General features: G+C 42.7%; 1 protein-coding gene across 11 annotated transcripts; it reads left to right on the plus strand.

The window, feature by feature from the left end:
- The first annotated feature begins 1,714 nt into the window (after nt 1-1,714).
- LOC112899233 (DNA-directed RNA polymerase IV subunit 1) lies at nt 1,715-21,158 on the plus strand. Of its 11 annotated transcripts, none has more exons than XM_025967617.1 (24): nt 1,715-2,200; nt 2,298-2,411; nt 3,024-3,108; nt 3,229-3,323; nt 3,546-3,639; nt 5,122-5,281; nt 8,726-8,801; nt 9,049-9,169; nt 9,276-9,400; nt 10,481-10,525; nt 10,599-10,862; nt 11,333-11,485; nt 12,809-12,946; nt 13,703-15,565; nt 15,665-15,834; nt 15,921-15,984; nt 16,084-16,202; nt 17,205-17,347; nt 18,273-18,499; nt 18,633-18,806; nt 18,901-19,038; nt 19,561-19,820; nt 19,963-20,074; nt 20,507-21,158. In XM_025967617.1, exons 7-24 carry the CDS (start codon nt 8,727-8,729, stop codon nt 20,669-20,671), a joined length of 4,356 nt encoding a protein of 1,451 aa, XP_025823402.1. In that variant the 5' UTR covers nt 1,715-2,200; nt 2,298-2,411; nt 3,024-3,108; nt 3,229-3,323; nt 3,546-3,639; nt 5,122-5,281; nt 8,726; the 3' UTR covers nt 20,672-21,158. The 11 variants fall into 11 exon arrangements, with proteins under 11 accessions (XP_025823402.1, XP_025823408.1, XP_025823404.1 ...); XM_025967623.1 differs by having other exon boundaries at nt 10,602-10,862; XM_025967619.1 differs by lacking the exons at nt 1,715-2,200; nt 2,298-2,411; nt 3,024-3,108; nt 3,229-3,323; nt 3,546-3,639 and adding an exon at nt 3,934-4,463.
- Nucleotides 21,159-24,466: the final 3,308 nt, after the last annotated feature.

Raw genomic sequence — 24,466 nt, forward strand, 5'->3', positions numbered from 1 at the left:
TCCATCTCCTCTGTTTCATGCTCTCGAATAGCCCATTCGCATTCAACCAGCATCATTAGCTCGTTTTCGTGTTCAACCTCCACCCGAGCATGATCGAACTCGCTCGCCACTCTGACCCCAACCATCGGCCTTTTCCTTCCTCCTTTCCCTCTCCCTTCGTCTCCTTTTTCTTGCTGACTCATGGGACCTCTTGACCAGCCCCAATCGTTTTTCTCCCGTGGGCCAACCTGGACTCAGAGGCCGAGTCCCAGGCTCCCAGCCCGGCACGTCACCTTTCTCGGTGTGCGCAGCATGCTAAGGCTATCTCCACCGGTGTGCTCCAAATTCTATTCCCTATTTTTCATCCTCCATATCAACTTCATTCCCTATACTAAATCTAACTCCAACGATATCCTCTATTTGCATCCTCTATACCCCACAATCTTATTTTTCTTTAATTTCTTCCAACGGCCGTTTCCACCGCCCCGCCGCCCCCGCGCGCCTCCTCCGCCCGCGCCCCTCCTCCTCCTCCTCCGCCCGCCCGCACCCCGCCTCCTCCGCCTCCGCCCGCCGCCCGCGCCTCCGCCCTCCGCCCTCCGCCTCCGCGCCTCCGCCCTCCGCCCTCCGCCCTCCGCCTCCGCGCCTCCCACCGCCTCCGCGCCTCCCTCCTCCGCCTCCGCCGCCCCTCTGCCTCCCTCCTCCGCCTCCGCCCGCCGCCTCCGCCTCTCCTCCTCCGCCTCCGCCTCCGCCCGCCGCCCGCGCCTCCGCCCTCCGCCCTCCGCCTCCGCGCCTCCCTCCTCCGCCTCCGCCGCCCCTCCGCCTCCCTCCTCCGCCTCCGCCCGCCGCCTCCGCCTCTCCTCCTCCGCCTCCGCCCGCCGCCCGCGCCTCCGCCGTCCGCGCCCCGCCGCAGCCCCTCCGCGCCCCGCCGTCCGCGCCCCGCCGCAGCCCCTCCGCGCCCCGCCGGCCGCGCCCCGCCGCTCCGGCCGCGCCCCGGCGCCCCGGCCGCGCCCCGCAGCGGCGCCGCCCCGCCGGCCGCGCCCCAACGTCCCGGCCGCCCCGCCGCTGACGCGTGGCAGTAGCACCGGGATGGAGGACGCCGCACGGCCCTTCCTCTGTGCGGGACGCAGCGTTCCTCCTCCATTTTGGAGCACGCGACAGCGGATGCCGTTGGAGCCTCACCGGAGCTACAGTATCCCGTATTTTTACGGAACAGGATGTTTTACCGCACGCCGTTGGAGACAGCCTAAGCCGGGTCCCGAGCCCCTACAAAACCTGGCCGAGCACCCAGACCCCGCGCTTCCTTCTTCCGCATTGTCGGCGCTAGGCCTCCGCAGCGCCTGCTCGCGCTCTCAACCCCGCACCCAAGGGCAGAGCCCTCGGTCCTGCACCTTCTTCACATTCCTGACTTGACTCGTATATATATTTTTAAACTTTTAGATTAAAATAATATAAAATTAAAGTCCATTTATTTTAAAATTTATATGTATTACCATTAAATATTAGGATCCTTACCGCCTGTCCTCACGCAGCAGCTACCGGGCTGCTACGTAGCAGGGCCCCACGACCCTGCGCGCTTGCCGTGCCGGGCCGCCCCGGCCATGCTGGCCTGTACCGCCTGCCCCAGCTGCCTGCTCGCGTGCGGGTGTCGGCCTGTGGTTGGGCCGCCTGCCCTGATGGCCTGTTGCCGCAGCTGTGCCGGGCCTGTGCGCCACATGCTCCGTGAGCCACGCCGCCTGGCGCCTGACCTCGTATCCTCTCCCTCTCTCATTTTTCCTTCCCAGTCGCACTAGGGTGTTCCATCTCCACCGCGCACACGCGCCGCCGCCGCCGTTCCCGCCGTCGGCCTCCCTCCGTCCTCGCCGCGGCCTCGAGCGCAAAGATCGAGGCGGTGCCGGGCCGTTCCTCTCCGGCGCCGGACGATTCGCCCCCTCCGCCGGCTCACTCGCGCTCCACCCGCTCCTCGGCTGCCCCGCCGGCCTCCTCGTCGCGCTCCACCCGCTCGTTGCCTGCGACGCCCCCGGCATCCTCGCGCAGGCGCTCGTCGTCACCGTGTCCCCGCGCCCGCCCCGCCCCCGCTGCACCGGCGCGGTCTCCGTGGGCGCCGCCGCTGCGATTCTCCCGAGGCCGCCGGCGCCGCGTGCCGGTGGGCGGGCCCCATCTTGGAGGCCACCAAGCTCCCGCCGGCAACGACAAGATCGACCAGTTCCTCGTCTACGAGACCGTAAGCGACCTGCCGACGCCGCCGCTAACGTTTTCGTGATTAACCGCCGGCGGTGCTTCAGCAATGGATGTTAACCCGGGCAATGCCGTCCGTGCAGGCTTCGAGCAAGGCGGCCTGCTGGGGGAGGCGACGCTGAACCTTGCTGAGAGAAGACGAGGACGAGGACAGAGAGAATACAGGAGCACCCGCGGATGCGATGATACCTGGTCATGTAAGTGGGGGCTTTTGGGAGTCCTTGTGAGCTAGCATCATTGCGTTGCTTTGTTCCATCTTGTATTGCTAAGAAAGATTGCTAAATAAAAAGGGGCAAAGGAAGCCTATGTTTATCTCAATGATAATTGCATGTATCACACTTTTTGTTTGACAACTGAATATCTCATGCCCGAAAAACTTCTTTCATGTTAGATGTGGTTTCCTTTTCTCGTGTTCTTCTGACAGTTCAAACCTTCCTTGCACAGAATGGATTGTTGATAAGGAAACCTACAGGGATAAGGTGGAATTAGACCTGTACTATCCTAGGCTTGTGCTTCATCTAGGGGTTAAGGTCTAATTCGCATGCATACAGAAATTTATGCCTTCCAATAGTTAGTTGGTTGTGTGTACCCACTTAGATTCACTCTTTATTCAGTGAGTTGATACTTGATACATGATGCGTACTGGTGAATTCATACAATCGTATAAAATCAATAATCCTTTCCAATTTTTGTTTGCTCAATTTCAAGTGCAAATGATTCATAATTTTCTTACCAGTTAAGTTGCTGATCCTTTCTACTGACTTATTGTTAGGTTAATTTTAAGTGCAATGTTTACTATTATTGTGCAGAGAGTACCTTCCTCCAAGACTTGGTAGACTTACTATTGTAACAAAGCAAGTGACTTCATTTTGCATAAGCTTCCATTCTAGTGAGGTACAATTACTTCACTCACCATTTTCCTGTAATCACATTTTATTTACTGATCTTCTGTTTAATTTTTTAAGCATGCCATTTATTCATGAAACTTTTTTTTTGTTATTTTGGACTCCACAGCTGTCCTTGTTTACAAATCCCATATGTGACAGTGAAGACAAGACTGCAACTACAAGCCCCTAAACATCATACTTCAGGATAATCTGGTTTGTCTGGTAATATGCGCTTCTCAACCTCTTTAACTACTTATGTTTATGTTGTAAAAATGCTCATGTTGCAGTATATATGAGTCTAAGCATAGTCTAGCAATTTTCACTAACACACTGTACTGATTACATGTAATACCTATGGCATTCCAGGAAAATTTAAAAATTAAAATAGTTTGAAGCAGACTATGACTTGCTTGTGATCTCAACATCTTTCTATTCACTACACAGGTGTCCTTGTTTACAAATCCCACATGGCTTCTCAAGACAACACTGCAACTACCACCACCTAAACAACATACTTCACGATATTCTGCTTTTCCTGGTAATATTTGCATTCCTTTAACTCTTTTGCGGTGTATATTTCTGCATTTTCAGAAAATGCTCATTTCATGCTTGGCAAAATTTACTTGCCTTTTACAGATTCAACCTGGGCAATTTCCAAGAGATATACACTAGTCTGCTTAATTTTTCATATTATTTCACTATGCAAGCTCAATTTAGTTTCCGTTTGTATTCAGATATCCACTTGGCAATGTTTAAAAGGCGGTAAGGTGAGGCGAGGCGAGCGACCCCTTCCGGATGCCTAGGCGACGCCATACAAACATCTTAAAAATATAATATCACTAAAATTCAGAAGCTAATTAGTTCTTAATATTACCAATACTTAGCATAAGCATCCAGAAAATAATAAGCATAATAAGTAGTGCTACACTACTACTATAGTACTAGACTACTGGTAGCAGGATAGCCAATCTGAAATAGTGAAATATCTAATGCCTCATCTCTCAAAAGCTAATTACCCACAAACTAGTCTCTAAGTAGCCCATCGGGAAGGGAGGTCGGAACTGGGGGACCTGCAGGAAGGGAGGTCAGACCTGATGAGGGCCTGCGGGAAGGCAATTTGAAGCTGGTAGCCGGCAGGGAGGCAGGGCGGAGCTGTACTGCTCGATCTTGCCGACGGCTGGGCTCCAATCGAGCTGCTGCAGGGGACGTGATGAGCAGAGATGTAGAGTGCTGCGCGGGTGTGCCGTGAGCCCGCGCTTCGCGAGGATTTGGTGCGCCGTGCGGCTGGATGTGCCGGCACCGATCTCGCCGGGCGGGGAAGGGGCGGAGCTCCAGCGGCTCTAGCCTGGCAGGGAAGGGCAGGTCCATTCTAATTCCTCTCTCCCCCTCTCTTCCTTACCTCCTGCCCTTTTCTCTCACGCCAATTTCTTCTCGCGCGGCAGGCGGAAGGTTCCGCGCGGGAGCAATTTCCTCCCGCGCGCGCAGCTTTTTCCCCCGCGCCCCCCCTGATTTTCACGGGATTAGGCGTCTGCCAGGGGCGCTTAGGCGAGGCTCGGACGCCTAATCGGGCAAGGCGGATGCCTTACGCGCGCGGAGCTAGGCGACCCCGACGCCCAGAAAGTTTGGGCGCTTGGACGACTAGGCGACGCCTTTTAAACAATGCCACTTGGTGTTCTTATTTCAATTTCAATTTGTACTCAGTTTGTATAAAGTTTTTGTTTCACTTTCTATTCAGTTTAGTTTCACTATTTATTTCACTATGGAAGCTCAATTTTTTTTTCAGTTTGCATGCAATCTCAATTTAGTTTCAGTTTGTAAAAAGATTTAGTTTCACATTGCAACTATAACCACCTAAACATCACACTTAATGCCCTATGTGAATTCAGAGCGAGTTTTGTACCAATTATCGCATATTACACACGTACTAATGTTGACTTCTCTTGCTACTTGTTTACTTATCGAACCACATTGTTTCAGAAGCAGTGAGCCTATTTTTTTTTTGTCATTGTACACTGCACAGGTTCCGTTTCTGTTGCTCCTTCCGCTGCTGCGAACTACTTGAAGTTTAGTCACCTGGGCAAAGATTGCCCACACTGGCATCGTCATCTACGGACTCGTGCTCTCCCCCTCCAGCCAGGCATTACAACCTCCATTCCAGCCGCGCCAAGCCACGTGCGAAGGCAAGTTTCATCTTCAATTACGTACTTTTGCATTTTTTTGTTGACTTTTATGTGTGCTGGTTGTCTTGTTCGTTTAACAATTGTAGCGCACGTTACCAAATTATTATCTGCATGTGAATCCTGGGTTCAGATGGCTAACAACCGTGCCAATAGGCCTGCGGCGACAACAAAACTGTTCCTGGACCTATGCATAGCTGAGAAGAACCAGCTCAATTTCAACAACAAGGGGTTAACTAAGCTGGGGTGGCAACACATCTATCGCAACTTCAGAGAGCAGACCGGACTGCAGTATGACAACAAGCAGCTGCAGAACAAACTGACCGCATTGAAAAGGGCAGTATGACCACAGTTTGTTTCACTGTTTGCAGGCTACACTGCACAACATTTAAAATACTTACATCACAAGATTCCTTGATGAAACTACTTGGGAGAAAAAGGAACTGAAGAACACCACTTCAAAATGGAAATAAGAATAACACCAAATGCCCTAATAAACCGTAGGCAGGACCTAACCAATGTAATATAGATTATATGCAAGAAACAATATCAGGGATATAGCCCAATGTCACAAGCATCCATATATTTCACTAAAAAGACATCACCGTCAAGCTATAGGATATATGTCTTGCCCCTAAGCTTCTTGAACCAGTGATTCCTCCCTTGTCCTGTGAAGCTATAGATGTGTCTAGCGTCCTTGCAAATTTCTGTTTATACTGATATACAGTAAGCACAAGATAGAACAGTTTTGTCTAGATTTTGGTTATTGATAGGATTCAGTAATTTGATTTTATTTGTGACATTGTATATATAGAGAGATCAATAACAGTTTAAATGTTGTTTAATGAAAAGATACAACTGAATCATTAGTATCATCAGGTCATCGTATTTACATAGTAACAAATATTACATTACCGCAACCAGTAGCTCGTAAAATAATGCCTCGTGTTGTATCAGACTTCCAAATGATCTTTTCGCGAATTGAAAGCTTCCATATGCCTATGTTCATAGCGGTGGCATGAGAGCGGTCGACGTGGAACCATCAAGGCCGTCGATCAACATATCAACGGATGGTGAATCTAGCACATCTTCCCACCCTACTGCTACCACCGCGCCCGACCCGCAGTGGCAGCCCGCCATCGCTACGCTGCTCTATCCCCCGTTGGCACGCTGCTGCTCGGCCGTTCCGGCACTCCCCAGCTTGGCCGGCTTGGCCTCCGCTATATACGCCAGTCGAGCCGTGCCACGATTCAAGAGGGGGAAATTCCAGGGGCTCTGGCAGTGATAGGCACGCAAAACCCGAGAAGGTGAGAACCAAACCTTGAGAAAACCCCAAAAGAGATTCTCCTCACCCCTTTCACTAGCGCAACCGACGCCCGAGGCGGCGAGCTCGCCGGCGACTTTAGCCGCCGCCGCCTCCTGGCAGTCCTCTCCCGCAGCCTCGTAGGATGCCGTGTCGCCTCTATGGTGTCTGAGGGCGGCTCGGAGGACTTGCGCCCCTTCAGCTTATCCGCCCCCCGCCGCCGGCTCAATCGAGGTGAGCGATTCCTCCTGTCCACATGGCTTCTGATCCCGGGGTGGTCCATTGCTCGCGTGCAGCGCTTGATTGTTGGGTTGTTTCTCTGATCGCTGGTTGGGGTTTTTCCGTTCGGTTCATGCTCTGTTCCCGCTGTGCTTGCTTGCTTGCTCTGTTTCGCCTCCGCATTGTGCGGGGGTCTGGATTTGCGTGTTGGGATCGCGGTCGTGTGAGGCTGGGGTTGGTGAATCGAAGCCCCCAAACCAGGGTTTTAGCACGTGCCATCTACGGGGTTAGGGCACGTGACTAATCGAAGGTTTGTGGTGCATGTGCTCAGGTGACTACTTGAGAGAAGTCGCGAACGGTGTCTGCTGATCCCGAGCGTGATGTTTTTTGTGTGTTGTTTTCATCTTCTCGTCAAGCCCACGTCATTGCAGAGGATGGTCGAGGCAACCGTGTTTCAACGGTAGAAAAACCAGAAATTCTTGTTTCTGAAGGACTTCTTCAAAGTCCCCACCACCATCAATTCTCGATGGAATAGTCCTGATCTCCACCGTGGCTCGTGTTGTCAAAGGGTGCCTCAAGGAATAAGTCCTTAAAAAGGCCTGCAGGTTGCGGTATGGGAATTGCACTTGAACACTTCCCTAGAGCTGGTTACCTGACAAGCTCCTTGTCGGGACAGTGTCAACGGTTCTCTAGTCTGGTGCCTCACCCTGAAAATCGATCTGTAGTTGCTCCTTGAAATACTTCTTTGAAGTTAGTGCATTCGTGAAGAAGTGCCTGGAATTTGCCTGATCAATATCAACGGACACTGGAGGTCAGAATGTAGCCCAGAAACCTTCATTTATTTATCTTCATAATTCAGAAGCTTTGTCTGATGTTATGGGAAAATAATAACATCTTCTACGATGATGAGAAAGAGAGTGTACGATGGTAGGCAATAGGAGCACAACCGCGGTCAGAACTTGTCACATGTAGCAGCAATTGTCTGTAAGCTCTCTGTGCTAGTTATTTGGTATCATGCTATTATATTTATATTTGTTCATTTGTTAATGTTGGTGTTTAGATTGGAGGTTTTCATGTGGAGTAGTTGAAGGGCAAAGCAGTTCATACTTTATCTATGATTGGTTAAAACCGGCTGCTTGATTATTGTTCCATTCTTTGTTGCTGTGGTTTCCCTCGATAGGTAACTGCTATGGGCAGCAGCTAGTGATATTGTGTAGAACGTTGTAGGTTGTGTGTGCGTGTCTTTTTTTTCTTGTGTGTGTGTGTGGGGGGGGGGGGGTTCCCATGAGACACGGTGATGTCTTTTTAATGAAATATATTGATGCTTGTGACATTGGGCTGTATCCCTGATATTGTTTCTTGCATATAATTTATATTACATTGGTTAGGTCCTGCCTATGGTTTATTAGGGCATTTGGTGTTATTCTTATTTCCATTTTGAAGTAGTGCTCTTCAGTTCCTTTTTCTCCCAAGTAGTTTCATCGAGGAATCTTGTGATGTAAGTATTTTAAATGCTGTGTGGTGTAGCCTGCAAACAGTGAAACAAACTAGGATACACTATAAACTTGCATTGCCAGAGTGTGGGTGTGGATGTACACCTAGACCACCTAGGTTTAAGTCCTCGTCGAGGTGAATTTTGGTATTTTCTTCTTAATAAAAAGCCAGCAAATCCCTCCTAGGTTGGTCTTTATTTTAAGGTTTCTCATTTAAGGGCAGGTCTATCATCATTGTAGTGTGTTACATATTTTGTGTTCCTTTTTCATTAAAACTAATTATACTATTGATCAAAGAACTTTACTTCAACTATCATATTCAGAGCTATCTTGTACCTTTTGCTGTTTACACTAACATTATTGCTCTCTTATTCCTTCTGTGTGGTTTCTACTTCATCATCATGAATTATTTCCCACGTGACTGTTGTGCAGGATGGACCTAAATCACGAACTTCCTAGAGCTACTCTTAATGCCATAAAATTTGATCTCATGACCAGTACAGATATGGTATGCTTTTAATTTTGTATAACACAACTTTTTCCTTGGAAATAAAGTGCTGAGCTTTTTTTTACTTTTATGCTTCACTGTCTCCTTTTGTGAGTAGCAAGTTTTTACAATTTGCAACCCATGCTTCTAGTCATTGATGCAAATGTTTATTTTTTTATCAAGTCAGTACATAGAGTAATTTGATTATTCTATTCATTGCTTTGTGTTGTCAGATATATATATTTTTACAATCATTTAACCATGTCAGGAAAAATTGAGCAGCATAAGCATAATAGAAGTGAGTGATGTCACTAGTCCCAAGTTAGGGCTACCAAATGGTTCACCGCAGTGTGAGACTTGTGGATCGCAAAGTGAACGTGACTGTGATGGTGAGTAAAAATAAACATGCTTACCTCAAAATGTAAGCATGCAGTATCGAAGCATGTAGTTTGTGTGCATTTCAGTGCAAAGGGATCCAACTTGTCAAATTTTTAGGGCATTTCGGTGTGACTAAGCTGGCGGCAACTGTGCACAACCCATACTTTATCGATGAAGTTGTTCATTTTCTAAATCAAATATGTCCTGGCTGTCTTAGTCCAAGGGAAAGCATAGATTTGAAGGTACCTTCCACACCGAGCTATTTTCATCCTCACTAAGCACGGCATGTTTTATATCTTGCCAAAGTTCATTAATACCATAATTTAGTCGCCGAATCACTTTCAGATTATGAGGGCCTTTGCCGAGAGCTCTCCTTGTTGATCTGATGAACTAAAATGGGCCAGAGATTCCTACATAGAGAATAAACGACTTTAAAATAAATATCAGTAGTACTTATCATTACTAATGCATCTACAGTGAACTTGTAATTATGCTATTCATTGATGAATTTGTTTGCTGCATATTACCTCTTAGATAACCATTTACTTATTTCAGTAGGTGTTGATACATACAAAAACAATAGAATGCTTTTCAAGAAAATTGTGTATACCAGTTTGATGCTTATTACCTAATAAGTCTCTTTTCTTTGTGTCTCGTGTTAAGTCATCTTCATGAAAATAAATATCATTTATTATCTGCATCGAAGTTTCATGCCAGAGCATTTCTTTTCACATTTGATAACTCTTTAAATTGTACTAATAGTTAATCATACAATTGAATCAACTCTAGGTGAAACTGTAGAAATACCATTCTCAGGCATGATGAATTTATATAATTGCTTTATTCCACTTATAGATTTATTTGATGTTATTGAACTGCTTACAAGTGACTTCACCCAAGATGGTGTATCTAGTGTTTAACATATGGAAGCACATGGCTAACTGGCTAAAAGTAACATCCTGGTTCAGTTTACTTATGTTTAGGTAGGTAACGGTTTCTTTATTAGTCCCACACGACTGCTTGTCATGTTTATGCAGGATATGTTTGTGCTAAATGGGCTTCAGAAATAGGCTATCTTTCTATGTGTCATAATAGGCTACCTTTGTTTCTTCATTGTTTATGTTTCCCCCTGTGTGACCCTGCTTCTGGTATTCCAAGGGTTGCTCCTTTTAGGGAAAGTAGGACAAACAGGTGTTTACTATGGTGTTATGCCTACTGCATTCTCTTACCATGGTTTTATCTATTCCTAAAAATAGTAGACGCGCACTTGTTATGACACTAATGTTTCTTTCTCTTACACATCACTCTTTGCTTTATTCAAGAGATTGGAGAGCGAACCGGTTCGAGCAACATGCAAGTATTGCTTGGTAAGTGCATATTTAGTTCTATTGGGGCATATTTCCTCCACCTTGTATTAAATCTTGTGTTTTTACTGGACAGAAGGATGGCTCTAAACTTTACCCTAGCGTAATCTTTAAGACGCTGTCAAGTCCAAGAGTATTGTTATCCAAGAGTAAACTTCACAGAAGCCCAAGTGTGATGGAAAGAATTTCGATTGTTGCAGAAGCTACTGACAGAGTGTCTAATAAGTCAAAGGGTAAAGGTTCGCTTGAAGGCCTCCCCCAGGATTATTGGGATTTTGTACCTTCTGAGAATCAGCAATTGCAGTCTACTATGACAAAGATAATATTATCACCCTACCAAGTAATGTGTTCATTTCCAGCCGTTCATTTTTGGTAAAGGCTATTCTGTGTTGGCTTCCAGATTAGATTTACTGGTCCACTGTTTTTTCTCCTGAGAAAAGACCATGTATTGTCTGATTATTATTAATAGGGTCACTGTTAATTTGGCTCATATTTAGTATCAGAAACCGATGATTTAAAATTTACCGTGTAGGACACATAAAAGGGGGCATGGGATTACTTGTATTATCTGAAGTACTTAATGTCTGATCATTTTTAATATGGTCACTGTTAATTTGGCCCATATTTTAGTATCAGAAACTGATGATTTAAAATGTACCGTGTAGGACACATAAAAGGGGCCATGGGGTTATTTGTATTGTCTGAAGTACTTAATGTACCAAACAAGGGCAATCTGCTGCTCACATTCACATAAATATATCTTGTTTCAGAAAGTAAGAATGTCCCTGATCTCATTTGCCATATTTACAGGTCTTTCACATGTTGAAGAAAAGTGACCCTGAACTTATAAAACAGTTTGTTTCAAGGCGGGAGCTATTGTTTCTATCATGTTTACCAGTGACTCCTAATTGCCATCGTGTTGTGGAAATCGGATATGGTCTTTCAGATGGGCGCCTAACTTTTGTAAGTAGCATGCCTTTTTTAAAATCTTTTATCTATTCATTATTTTCCATCCATTCATGATTAGTAACCTTCTTTTCTTTTAGTTCAAATGCTTACTCTCTGTATAGTTTAGATTAAATCTTTTGGTAACTCTCTGGAAAGCCATTTAATTCAGAGCAAATTCACTTAATGCCTTTCGAGTTGTTCTTTGCTTGATTTGCCATCAATTATGTCCACTTCACTCCAACCATCCAGATTTCAAATTTCTTCACTCCATGCCATTGCCAGATTGCATGGAGTCACTTGAAATCAGGATTTCAAGTTGTTTATTCCTCTCACTCCATTAGTGAAGAAATGGTGGTTAGGACGGTCGCTGAAGAAGGAGCCTTCTCTTGTGTCACTGGGAGGATCTCAGGAACTTGGTCATGGGGCTACTCTATGTCTCCCTCCCTGGTTAGAATAGTGTTAGTGGTCGTCTCTTTACTGTCCTTGTCGCGACTGGTCTATTTGTCTAGCGTGTGTGGATGCGTGGTACGCGCATGTTGTGTTTGCATGTTTATCTTTGTCACCTTTTTAATTCCTTCCTTAATCAAATAGCACATGTCTCTCTTGCATGTTTGAGAAAGAAATGGTGAAGATATCTGAAATCTGGATGGCCTGCAGCAAAATCCAAACTATTGGATGGCAAATCATAGAACCAAATTCTCTGATGTATCCGGTGCTTGGACTATCTGGAAGCATCATGATTCGTGCATCTTTGAGGCAGTGTTTCTGGAGGTCCAGACGGTTGTATGTGCTGTTTTGGTAGACGTTGATCTGTGGACTGCGGGCTTGAGCTGAGGGGTTAACATAAAGTATTGACCCAAGCCCCCAACCTAGCCTGCAGTCTGACCTATGTGGCCTGGCGTGTTGCTTTTCTGTCTTTCTATCTATCCTTATCTCTTCTTTGTTTGTTTCCAAGGTGGGTGATCCACCCTTGTAACCCTATTTCCCCCCTCCTATACTGGATGCAATTTTCCTGAATGTTTGAGAAAAACTAGTGAGCTCTACTTATGCGACATGGTGGGAAACAATTTCATCATTGTGCTGCCAGATGCGTAAGCTTTTTTTCCCTCATTCCAAATGGAGCTAGAACTTTCTTTGTTTTCCTTATACTCCCTCTTTTTTTAGATATATGAACTAATTAGCCTGTTCTAATTGACATTTATTTAAAAATGAAGGGATTAGGTTTGTTCAAACGTCCATGCTATAACTGTCTGATGCACTGTACTACACTACGCATTTGAACCACGTTGGCTTTTCACTTGTAAACATACAATTTCGTTCATTGCATGTTTGAAGTAGGATGACAGAACAAAGGCTTACAAGAGGATGGTTGATGTCAGTAGGAGAATTGATGACTACCGTCAGCATCCGCAGTTCAGTGTTCTTGCAAGTTCACTTGTCTCAAGCCGAGTTTCAGAATGCCTGAAGTCATCCAAGGCAAGAAAGCTTGTGTTGTCTTCTTTTTTTTTATTGCAATGTCTATATAGCATGATATATGTCATCCTGATCTCTCAGATCTACTAAATTCTTAGATAAATTCTGTGTTTAAATGCAAACAATTCGACCATATTTTATACTCTGTCCAAACCCATTTAAATTCCTCTAATCCAGTTGTTGTCGATGAACCATTATATTTAACAATTCAAGGTTGATTGGGTCGTCAGACAAATGTAAGGTTCTTTTATTTGAGGAAGCTTTTTGTTTTTTATTTTGTTCAACACACTCATATGATCTACGCAGCTAAGCCTTTTTCCTGGAACTTAACCTGACTGCAAAAGAGAATGTCAGCCTTCTTAAATGCATGTTACAGGATACACCGTGAAAATCATGAACATGCTCGATACTTGTCCGATGATTATCAGAGGAATATGTGTGTCTGACAAATATCGAAGGAATATCAATATCTGTTACGTGTGTTAAGTTTCCAGTTTTCCACGCATCATAGACTTCATGTATTGCCACACAAATTCAATCCAATTGAACTGAAGGAACTTAAACCTTCAATTTGTTGAAATCTGTCATTATCCTCATAGCTTTAGCTACCAAATATCTTATGAAAGTTACTTCGGAATGAGGAAAAATGAAAAAAAACTTTGTTAAGTGCCTATTAACAATAAGTTCTAAGATTTTATTACAACTGTGGTCCTAGCAAATGTCTTTAGCTTAATTCATTGACATTTTTGTTTGTTTCAGTTATACTCTAGAAAGACAGATGGGGAGACAACCACAGATACATACGGAATGAAATGGCTAAAGGATGCTGTTCTCAGCAAAAGATCAGATAATGCTTTTCGGAGTATTATGGTTGGGGACCCAAAAATTAGGTTATGGGAAATTGGCATTCCTGAAGGTTTGGCTTCAAATTTGGTTGTTTCTGAGCATGTTAGTTCTTATAATTTAGAAAATATGAATTTCAAGTGCAACCTGCACCTTCTAGCTAAGGAAGAACTGTTTATTCGCCGAAGTGGGAAGCTAATGTTTATTCGGAAGGCAAACCAGCTAGAAGTTGGCGACATTGCCTATAGACCATTGCAAGACGGCGATCTTATTCTCGTCAACAGGCCTCCTTCAGTCCATCAACATTCACTGATCGCATTATCTACAAAAATTCTTCCAATTCAGTCTGTTGTATCAATCAATCCACTATGCTGTACGCCTTTTTTGGGAGACTTTGACGGGGATTGTTTGCATGGATATATCCCACAATCTATACGATCAAGAATTGAGCTTGGAGAGCTGGTAAGCTTACACCAGCAGCTGTTGAATATGCAAGATGGTCGAAGTTTAGTGTCACTAACACATGACTCTCTAGCTGCTGCATATTTGTTAACAAGTACAGATGTTTTTCTGAAAAAATCTGAATTACAGCAGCTTCAAATGCTATGCCTTTCAGTATCAAAAACACCAGTACCAGCAGTAGTTAAATCTATGGACTTTCAAGGTTCTCTGTGGACGGGTAAACAATTTTTCAGCATGCTTCTTCCTTCAGGCATGAATTTCAGTTGTGATAGGAAGTTGCAAATAATAGACAGTGAAGTTCTTACCTGCTCATTGGGGTCTTCTTGGCTACAAAATAGCACATCTGGTCTCTTTTCTATCATGTTCAAACAGTATGGTCACAAGGCACTTGAGTTCCTTTCTTCTGCCCAAGAAGTACTATGTGAGTTCTTAACGATGAGGGGTTTAAGTGTCTCTCTTTCAGATCTCTATATGTTCTCAGATCATTACTCAAGGAGAAAACTGACTGAGGGAGTCAAACTGGCTTTGGATGAAGCTGAAGAAGCTTTCCGAATCAAGCAAATATTGCTAGATCCTATTAACATACCAATTCTAAAGTGTCATGATGAAACTGAAGATGTAATTTACAGACAATCTGATAATATTCAGAGCAATCTATCAGTTGTCAGATCTTCAATCATGGCATTTAAAGATGTCTTCAGCGATCTCCTAAAAATGGTGCAACAACATGTTAGCAATGATAACTCGATGGTGGTGATGATTAATGCGGGAAGCAAGGGTAGCATGCTGAAATATGCGCAGCAAACTGCATGTGTTGGTCTTCAACTTCCAGCAAGCAAATTTCCCTTCAGAATTCCTTCCAAACTCTCATGTATTAGCTGGAATAGGCAGAAGTCATTAAATTGTGAAGCTGAGGGTACCAACGGACATGTGGGAGGTCAAAACCTTTACGCTGTAATCAGGAATTCCTTCATTGAGGGTTTAAATCCATTGGAGTGTCTTCTGCATGCTATATCTGGAAGGGCAAACTTCTTCAGTGAGCATGCTGATGTGCCTGGGACACTAACGAGAAAATTAATGTATCACTTGAGAGATCTACACGTTGCTTATGATGGAACTGTTAGAAGTTCTTACGGGCAGCACATATTGCAATTCTCTTATGATACTGCTGATGATATGTACTGTAATCGTGATCGGGTAGATGAAATTGGTGCCCCTGTTGGTTCTTGGGCCGCTTGTTCGATTTCAGAAGCTGCATATGGAGCTTTGGATCACCCAGTTAATGGTTTAGAGGACTCCCCTCTAATGAATCTACAAGTAACATTCTTCTATCTGTTGTTAATTTCTATACTTATTTTGTGGCCATTGTCCTCTGTAATTTTTTCTCCTGACACTATGTTTTATTTTGCTGTGCAGGAAGTATTTAAGTGTCACAAGGCTTCAAATTCTGGTGATCATGTTGGTTTTCTTTTCCTGTCAAAGAATTTGAAGAAGCATAGATTCGGTCTGGAATATGCATCCCTAGAAGTTAAAAACCATCTCGAGCGAGTTAACTTCTCTGATTTGGTTGAAACCGTCATGATTATGTTAGTTCACTAAAGTATTGTTTTTTCTGCCATCTTACCTTTTAATATTGTGCACTTGGATCAATATTAGTTGCATTTTTTACTAGATATGATGGATGTGACACAACAAGAAAAGGAGGACCTTGGACCACCCATTTTCATATAAGCAAGGTTATGTTCTTTTTTAAGTAAATGAACAATAATTTTTGTTTTCTTTGCATGCATTAAATTGGTACATAACTATCTGTTTCGTTATGTGCATATTTACAGGAAATGATGAAGAAGAAAAGGTTAGGATTGGGATTTGTTGTAGAAGAGCTTACAAAAGAGTATGACGCCACCAGAAACCAGCTAAACAATGAAATCCCATCAGTTCGTATTTCAAAGATGTAAGTACCAAAGCTATTGTGTTTTGATGAGCGTCTCTCTCTCTTTATTTGCTTCTTTCTGTAGCGTTGGTTCGTTGCTTTTCTTTGCACCTTGATACATAGGTAGCTAATTTTGCATTCTTTTTTTGCCAATTTTTTATGGGTATATATTTTAGATTTGTTTATTTGTACCAAGAAGACAGGAAATATTCAGTATTTGCATACTGCACATTACAAAATGATTGTATGCAAGGAGCATTAGTTTATAGCTGATAAGTCAATTCTTCCATGTACATGATTCAGAAGATTGAAAAAAAATATTGGTGTAGGTTCTTTATGCTGTATCAGATAATTAGACCTCAAATTTCATACAATATATCCACCTGAACCTAGCTTGGTAAGTTTTTTTGAATTTACTATGGTTCTCGTTAGATATAAATACTTCATATTTTTGTTGAGAATCTGTTCTGCGAAACATTTTATATTAAAATAATTAGACTCACTGAATTATTACAACAAAATCAGTAATATGTTTAAATTTTGATTTGGCAGTAGATGTCATACGTGGCACCACAGAGACTTGTTATAATCATACAAGCATCTCTATACGTAGTTGTTGTTTGGATTCCAGGTGCTTATAATAAGTCCTGTCACAGCGAATATTTCGATACCAATTAGCAAGATTAAACATATGCTAATTATAAAACTAACTGCATAAGCCTAGGGCTTATTCGCGAGACGGATCTATTAAGCCTACTTAATCCATGATTAGCACATATTTACTGTAGCATCACATGGGCTAATCATGGACTAATTAGGCTTAATAGATTCATCTCGCAAAAAACCCTAGGGGTTATGGAATTTGTTTTGTCATTAATCTATGTTTAATACTCCTAATTAGCATCCAAACATCCGATGTGACGGGGCTTATAATAAACCCTGTAGTAACCAAACCTAGCCGTAGTCTACTTCTCTCTTTGCGTCTCGTATGCTATATCTTTTGACGTAAATACTTCTCTGCAGAAAACGTTCAGTAGGTGATGAGTGTGTTCAAAATTCAACTTGCTGTATCACAGTGGTAGCACAAGCTGAATCCAACTCCATGTCTCAGTTGGACACTATCAAGAAAAGAGTCATTCCAATCATACTGGATACACTACTGAAAGGTTGTTATGGTTTGATTTTTTTTAACAAAATATATTCCATATATCTATTGTGATGATTTTGTAGTGACAGATTGTATTGTCTTAAGCAGACACTAACCATAAATTTAGCTATGATATTAGTCCATACTGCAATTGTGATTTGAAGTTTGGCTGATTCGAGATCTGTAGATATATAGAGATCTTAGGAATGTATCAAGTGCAAACCACCCATTTGCTAGCACAAGCTAAGCCAACTAGATTTGGGAATGAAAGCAATTAACAAATCCTCAAAACTAATTTATAGTAAGTTATCGATGTGCATGATGCTTTATAGGTCCAGACAGTCAGAGACAACGTTTGCTTGGGAAAATAAAGTAGTTTTTTTATGGAGACATAAAAGCAAAGGTACTCCTATTTTTTTCCAGTTGAGTTGAAGATTGAAATTGTCGTTGGTGGTCGATCACATTTCAGATATATTTACAAATCTTTTAGGAACTTCTCATGTTGAATTGGTGTTCGTTTGGAGAAAATAGGTAGGTTATAGAATCTGATTGAATGTGTTAACCAAGTTAAACAAGTCACACCAATAAACCAACTTACTTGGCAAGGAATTGAATGTGTTAAGCACTGTGCACCAAGTTATACCGATTCTATGTATGGTTCTGAGAAATCTTGGCTTCCTTCAAAAGACTATTCTTTTTAGTATAGTATGGCAGATCATCAGGTGATGTTTACAAACTTGGGTAAAAGGGAATCTTCCTCAGATGCTCATTTTGATGATCTGGGAGTTGTTCTGGACTGAAGCTATCACCAGTCAGAACATGCTATCGTATTTAAGTTTTCCCTAGAAAACAACACTCTTGAAGATTGAATTTGTTGTACTTGTTGGTATGTCTATTATTCTGATAATATTTGCTTTTTACTGCTCATTTTTTTTCCTGTGCAGGTTTTTTGGAATTTAAGGATGTCGAGATCCAGTGTCGGCATGATGGTGAACTTCTCGTGAAAGTTGGTATGTCTGAGCATTGCAAGGCTGGGAGGTTCTGGGCTACTCTACAAAATGCTTGCATTCCAGTAATGGAGTTGATTGACTGGGAGCAGAGTCAACCAAAGAATGTATATGATATTTTCTGTTCATATGGCATAGACTCGGCATGGAAATGCTTTGTTGAAGTATGTGCCCCTATATTTGTTGCCATTTGTTTTCGATTCACTTGTTGATGAAGATTTGTGTTTGATGTTTCTCAAGCCTGATTGCCTGCTATCATTTCATCTGTAGAATTTGATTTACTTGTTCTATTTTCAGTCTTTAAAATCAGTAACGGCTGATATTGGAAGAAATGTTCGTCGGGAGCACTTACTAGTTGTTGCAGATAGCTTGTCTGTGACTGGGCAGTTCCATTCATTAAGCAGTCAAGGTTTAAAGCAGCAGCGCACTCGGTTGTCAATCTCATCTCCATTTTCTGAAGCATGTTTTTCTGTAAGTACTCCGTGATTTTTGTACTAATTTGGTTTACATGAATTTACTGTTTAAGTGCTCGAATCGTATTATGATTTTATTGTGCTTTCTGCAGAGGCCTGCACAAAGTTTTATAAATGCTGCAAAGCAATGTTCAGTGGACAATCTGTGTGGAAGTCTAGATGCAATTGCTTGGGGCAAAGAGCCTTTCAATGGGACGTCAGGGCCTTTTGAAATTATGCATGTGGGAAAGGTGTGTATTCAAATCACGCTACCAGAGTAACACATGCACAATCTTTTCTAGATATACTTAAACGCACTCCCAGAAAGTGACAATGACAGTTTTTCGAGGGGCTTGATGAGCATCGAGCCACTACACCAATATTTACTGTACTGCTTTATAATTGTGGAGTTTACTTTTCGCAGAAGCAGGGATGGGTTATTTAATAATTTTTCTCTCAATTTTGTGCATACTATTGTTTATTGGCCTCCATGCTTCTTGATTGTCTATGGATATTTAACAAAGAGTGTTTGTTTTTATTTTTTACAATAACAATGTTAGCTCTTCGTAATGATTCGATTGATTAAGCTAAGCTCCTGACTGGTGTATTTGCCCATTGAATTTAACCAGAATTTTTCTTCAAAAAAAAAGTAAGCAGAATTTGGTTGCTGCATTTAGTTATCTAATTGATGAAGAAAGTAAACTTCCATCTTCAATGTACTTCTAGAATGTTCAGATATTTAATTTCATGCTAACAGTTACCATATTTTGCAGCCACATAAACCAGAAGAAAATGAGAGCATCTATGGTTTCTTATGCAATCCTGAAGTTCAGAATTTTGAAAAGAATTGTTTGGATTCCTGCAGACATAGTACTGAGAATGCTTCGAGATGTAGGTTAGCATGCAAGTCTAAAGGCAGTGCGACCATCAACGGTGGCAACATAACTATCGACCATGGCTTTCTTCATGCTAAAGTTGGTATATGGGATAACATTATTGATATGCGCACTTCGTTACAGAACATGCTAAGAGAGTAAGACAATATCACCCTCCATGGACCTAGTTTTACTGGTTTTATTTCTGTACGACTTATGCATATTTTTATTTTCCTTTTTCCTTTTTGAATTTATATCTTTATTATCATTTATGTAATTTCTTCTTTAACTTGCATGAAGGTACCCATTAAATGGATATGTGATGGAGCCATATAAATCGCAATTAGTCGAAGCCCTGAAGTTTCATCCTAAAGGGGCTGAAAAGATTGGTGTTGGAGTAAAAGAAATTAAGGTGATAATTGTATAAATGATACATGTTCTTTTCGAAATAGCTTTGCCATTTTACTCATATTAACTCTGATAATTGTGAAATCATGAAACTGTTAGAAGGAATCCTCTCAGTTTACAAAGAGTAGGTTTCTTTTAAATTATGGTTCCTTTACATTGTTGTGTGCGTGTATATATTCTTTAACGAACATGCAGGAGAGCGGTGTATTAAGATAAAGAGGGTAAAGAACACTTATAGCACACCCAAAGAACCAAAACACACACCCAGGTTTCAAAATTACATACGCACCCGTGCTAAAAGAAGAAACTACCTGATATATCCTTGTTTAATACTATTGCATGCTATAAACATTATACGCAGTGCATTGAGGCTGACATTTCCTCTGATGTTTTCTGATGTTGTGACCATTTCTTTTAACATCTGTCCTCCTTGCAGATTGGACTGCATCCTAGTCACCCAGATACAAGATGCTTCATTTTACTGAGGAACGATGATACAACTGAAGACTTCTCTTACAAAAAGTGTGTTCAGGGTGCTGCAAACTCTATTTCACCCCAACTAGGAAGTTATTTTGAGAAGAAACTATATCGTAGAGGATAAGTTGTCACACTAATTGGCACTTGGTAGTGATCCTGGCATTTGCCTTGTCCTGACCAGACCATATGACCAACTTCTAAGAAAGAAGCACCTGTCGCATAGGAAGGGTGCTCAAATTGCTCACAAAGAATGAATCAGCTTAGATCTCCTGCATCTTCCTAGCATCTACTCAAAGGATAGAAGCTCAGAATATCGCTGGGATTGGGATGAATGTCAACTCAACTCAACTCAATGGGACTACCAAAGGCAGGCCTGAAAGAGTCGTGACTCTGGTTTCATGCCTCCATTTCCGTAGTCCGTAGTCTGCTAGTCTGCATGTTGTCTATTGTGAGCATATTACGCCACTACAACATGATGTGAAATATTCGTTTATTTTGTTTCCGGAATTGTTGGTGGCACGACATACAATAGGCGCTACCACCATCCTTGTATTACTTGCACCTCCAGGCATTCTACTGTGATAATCATGAAAAGCTTCAGGTTGCTTCAATTCGATGTTTCTGACAAACCTAATCTGGAATGGTAAATGCAGAAGGCGCGCAGGTGCTGTCGCGCACCTTGCTGATTTGTGGTTCAGTTTGCTGAAATGTCATCCGGTGATGATAGTTCATTTCCCCGTGATTCGGGTAATGCTGGCTAAGAGGCAAATAAAATTGTCACCGGAACGCTCCGAAAACACATAGAACTTGAGCCATCGGAACTCTATGGCAGCTGTTGGTAAATGGTAGTAGAAGTAGAACCGTAGAGGATGGGAGATCGGTTTACAGGTGTCATGGAATTCAGTTTGTCTTTAGGAGACGGTTAACGGTATGCATCATGGAAATTCCATATCCTACTCGATCTACGTGTTCTTACATCCATGGCTAATCATACCGAGCTCTATATTTGAGAACTTGAGCACGAGGTGTACGGTGGAATGTCGCATCCACCAAATTTTCCGTAAAAGCCCTCCAATTTATAGCAAATAACCCTACACTCTAACTCAGCCCTTCTACTACAGTAACCATACTTTAGTTGCTTCCGTTCCATCAAACAGACCGCAAGATATTTTAAGTTAAAGAAGACGACTTGGCGTCTATTTTAGTACGTTGGTAACACCATCCGATATTAAAGGTCTCCGTAGATTTCCATCCACCTAAAAATACTAATATTTTTTTATCCCGATAGCTCTTTTTCCAGTAGTGTTTCCTCCCCACTGTGCACCCCATCGCGGCCCCTGTACCGCTACCTCTTCTCAAGTCTCCCATCTCCCTCAAACCCTTTCTCATTCTCCCAACCGCCTTCCACTCCCATGATGCTATTGCCCTAGAAGCTCTAGCCACTCATCCTATAGGGCACCTCCTGACCCTAGATGGCGCCACATGTCCACGGTGGTGGCGTTCAAGTTGTCATGATGTGTGAATCAATAATAGAGCACGTGGACATCAAGTCATTAGGTCAACATATGCTAATGATGTGGAAGGAAGTAGCTTGTACGGAAGCCATCAAATCCGATGTAGCGGCAAAGGAACTGGCCGTGCCGGCCACCACCAGAGTAGGAAGGCCTCAATATAGGCTTGTTTGATTTGGTGAGTATTGAAGAGGATTGAAAGGGATCAGTAGGGATTAGGTACGTTACAGTCGGATGCCCTTGGGGCCCTAAGGTAAATGTGGGAGGATAAAATGAGTTGGCACACACACATGTGTACAGGGTGGATATTGGAGGTGACTTATTGCTAACCTGCTACAATAATGACCCAAATAATGCTAAAAAAATTATTAGGGAGAGATGTTCTTAGAACTTAGTCTGTATCACACAATTTACCTTTAGTAGCAAAGTTTACAATACTAGCTTCTACCTTCTTGATATGATTATTGTACAATCATGCCGGTAAACAAAATGGCATACAACCTTGCCTAAAACATGTGATTGGTGTGGAATGATATCTTGATTTGCATGAATTCACCGACGGCTTTTTTGCATATAAAGGATCCAAGCACAAGGACTGACAACAAGCAAATAGAATTAGTAGTAATCAAAAGGTACCAAGCCTGGCATCCCATAAATAAACTCACTTTTACACTCGGAGGAAATGATGCTCAGCGCATATCTCTTGTGACAGCATAAAACTTCTCATGGGGGCTACAAGTAACATTCACCTAGTCCAAGGAAATGAGGAATTAGCTAAGAATAAAAAATTCTAATATTAATTGTAAACTCTTATTAGTGCTTACCTCAGAGATTGACATTGCTCTAGTTGACTGATTGCAAATTGCCATTTAGAGAAGTTTATCATTTCTCTTCCCTCTCATTTTATTACAATGTTCAGAATCACTTGGTTTGAGGCTTTGAGCTACCTACTGTGCAGTTCGATGGCATCAGACACCAGCACAACTGCTGTGGCAGTCAGAGTAGAGAAGGCATTTCTTCCCTTGAATCAATTGCCCTACTTTCTCTCACCATCACTACCAGAATCTGCGAAGGTACCGAGTGCTTCAGTCTGCGCCGAGTGTAAATTATCGGGCACTCGGTACAGATCACTGTCTACCGAGTGTGCTCGGCAAACCGTTTCACCACTCGGCAAAGTCCGTCTGTACCGAGCGCTATTTTGTACACACTCGGCTCATTAACTGATACTCGGTAGCAATGACCTCCTAACGGTGCGGTAACGTGACAGCCGATATGTACCGAGTGTTTATTTGTGTAGCCACTCGGCAAAGGCAGCACACTCGGTAGATATAACCATGTACCGAGTGCTTCCTTCCCTAACACTCGGTAAAGGTATAACACTCGGTATATGTAGAAGTAATTTTATATCCAAATGGTTTCAAATATTTTTTGTGTAGCATGGTCCAGAGAGTTTAGAAATGTATCCAAGTTTTATAAACTTTTAAGCAATTTTCCTATTATTGCAAATTTAAACACTTTTCTTTGAATTATTGTATTTAGTTCCAATTTGTACTACAAGCATGATAAATACTTATCACTTCTTTCCGCAAAATTCATATATGAGGACAACGACTATGTACCTACTTTCATTCCAAGTGGGATTTAAAAATTAATATATTTGTATACTCTTATATAGGTTTTAATTTGTCATCAAACGTTTCAAAAATTTAGTAATACACAAATATTGTCAAAATATTATAATTTTTTGTGTGTTACCAATTCATGTGTAATAATGTCCCCATAAAAATTAGTTGATAAAAATCGAAAGTTATCTCAAAATTGTTTGATTTGGTAATCATATGAGTGAGTAGTTTCATGAACATATTCAAAGACACCTCATGATTCAATAAGATGATACATTTAATTTTGATTTTTTTGCAGCAATTTTTTGTAAGCTACATTTTGCATTTATATTAGTACATGTATTATTTAATTCTTATTTTTCCTTGTTAATTGTTTTTAAAATTATTTTTGAAGAAATTTTCAAATTACTTTACCGAGTGTTTTGTAAAATAACACTCGGTATAGACTTTTCACTCGGTACAATTCTCTTCGCGGGCTCTAACTCGGCGAAATTTCGTTCCGCGGGCTGAAGCTAACGAAATTTTTGTTTTCGCGGCCCAACACATGCGGCAGGCAACGTATAGGGTTCACCTGCACACTCGCAAACTCCAGACGCCGCCCCACCCACCCGGCGCCGAAGCTCCGCCCCCCCCCCCGCTCCCGCCCACACCGGCGCCGGCGCCGCGGGAGCGCCCCCCCCCCCCCCGCCCCCACCCGCTGACGCCACCCCCAGGCGACGCTCCGCCCCGCGTCCCCCCGCTCCGCTCGGCGCCCCGCGTTCCCCCAGGCCCCCGACGCTCCGCGCG

This window comes from Panicum hallii, chromosome 7 (genome assembly GCF_002211085.1).
Source record: "Panicum hallii strain FIL2 chromosome 7, PHallii_v3.1, whole genome shotgun sequence".
Classification (NCBI taxonomy): domain Eukaryota; kingdom Viridiplantae; phylum Streptophyta; class Magnoliopsida; order Poales; family Poaceae; genus Panicum; species Panicum hallii.

Excerpts from the sequence above, each read along its gene's own strand:
- LOC112899233 (XM_025967617.1), top strand. The coding sequence starts at position 8,727 with ATGGACCTAAATCACGAACTTCCTAGAGCTACTCTTAATGCCATAAAA. Across the intron at positions 10,863-11,332 it reads TAATATTATCACCCTACCAA|GTCTTTCACATGTTGAAGAA; the intron begins GTAATGTGTTCA and ends CCATATTTACAG. Across the intron at positions 20,075-20,506 it reads TTGGAGTAAAAGAAATTAAG|ATTGGACTGCATCCTAGTCA; the intron begins GTGATAATTGTA and ends TCCTCCTTGCAG.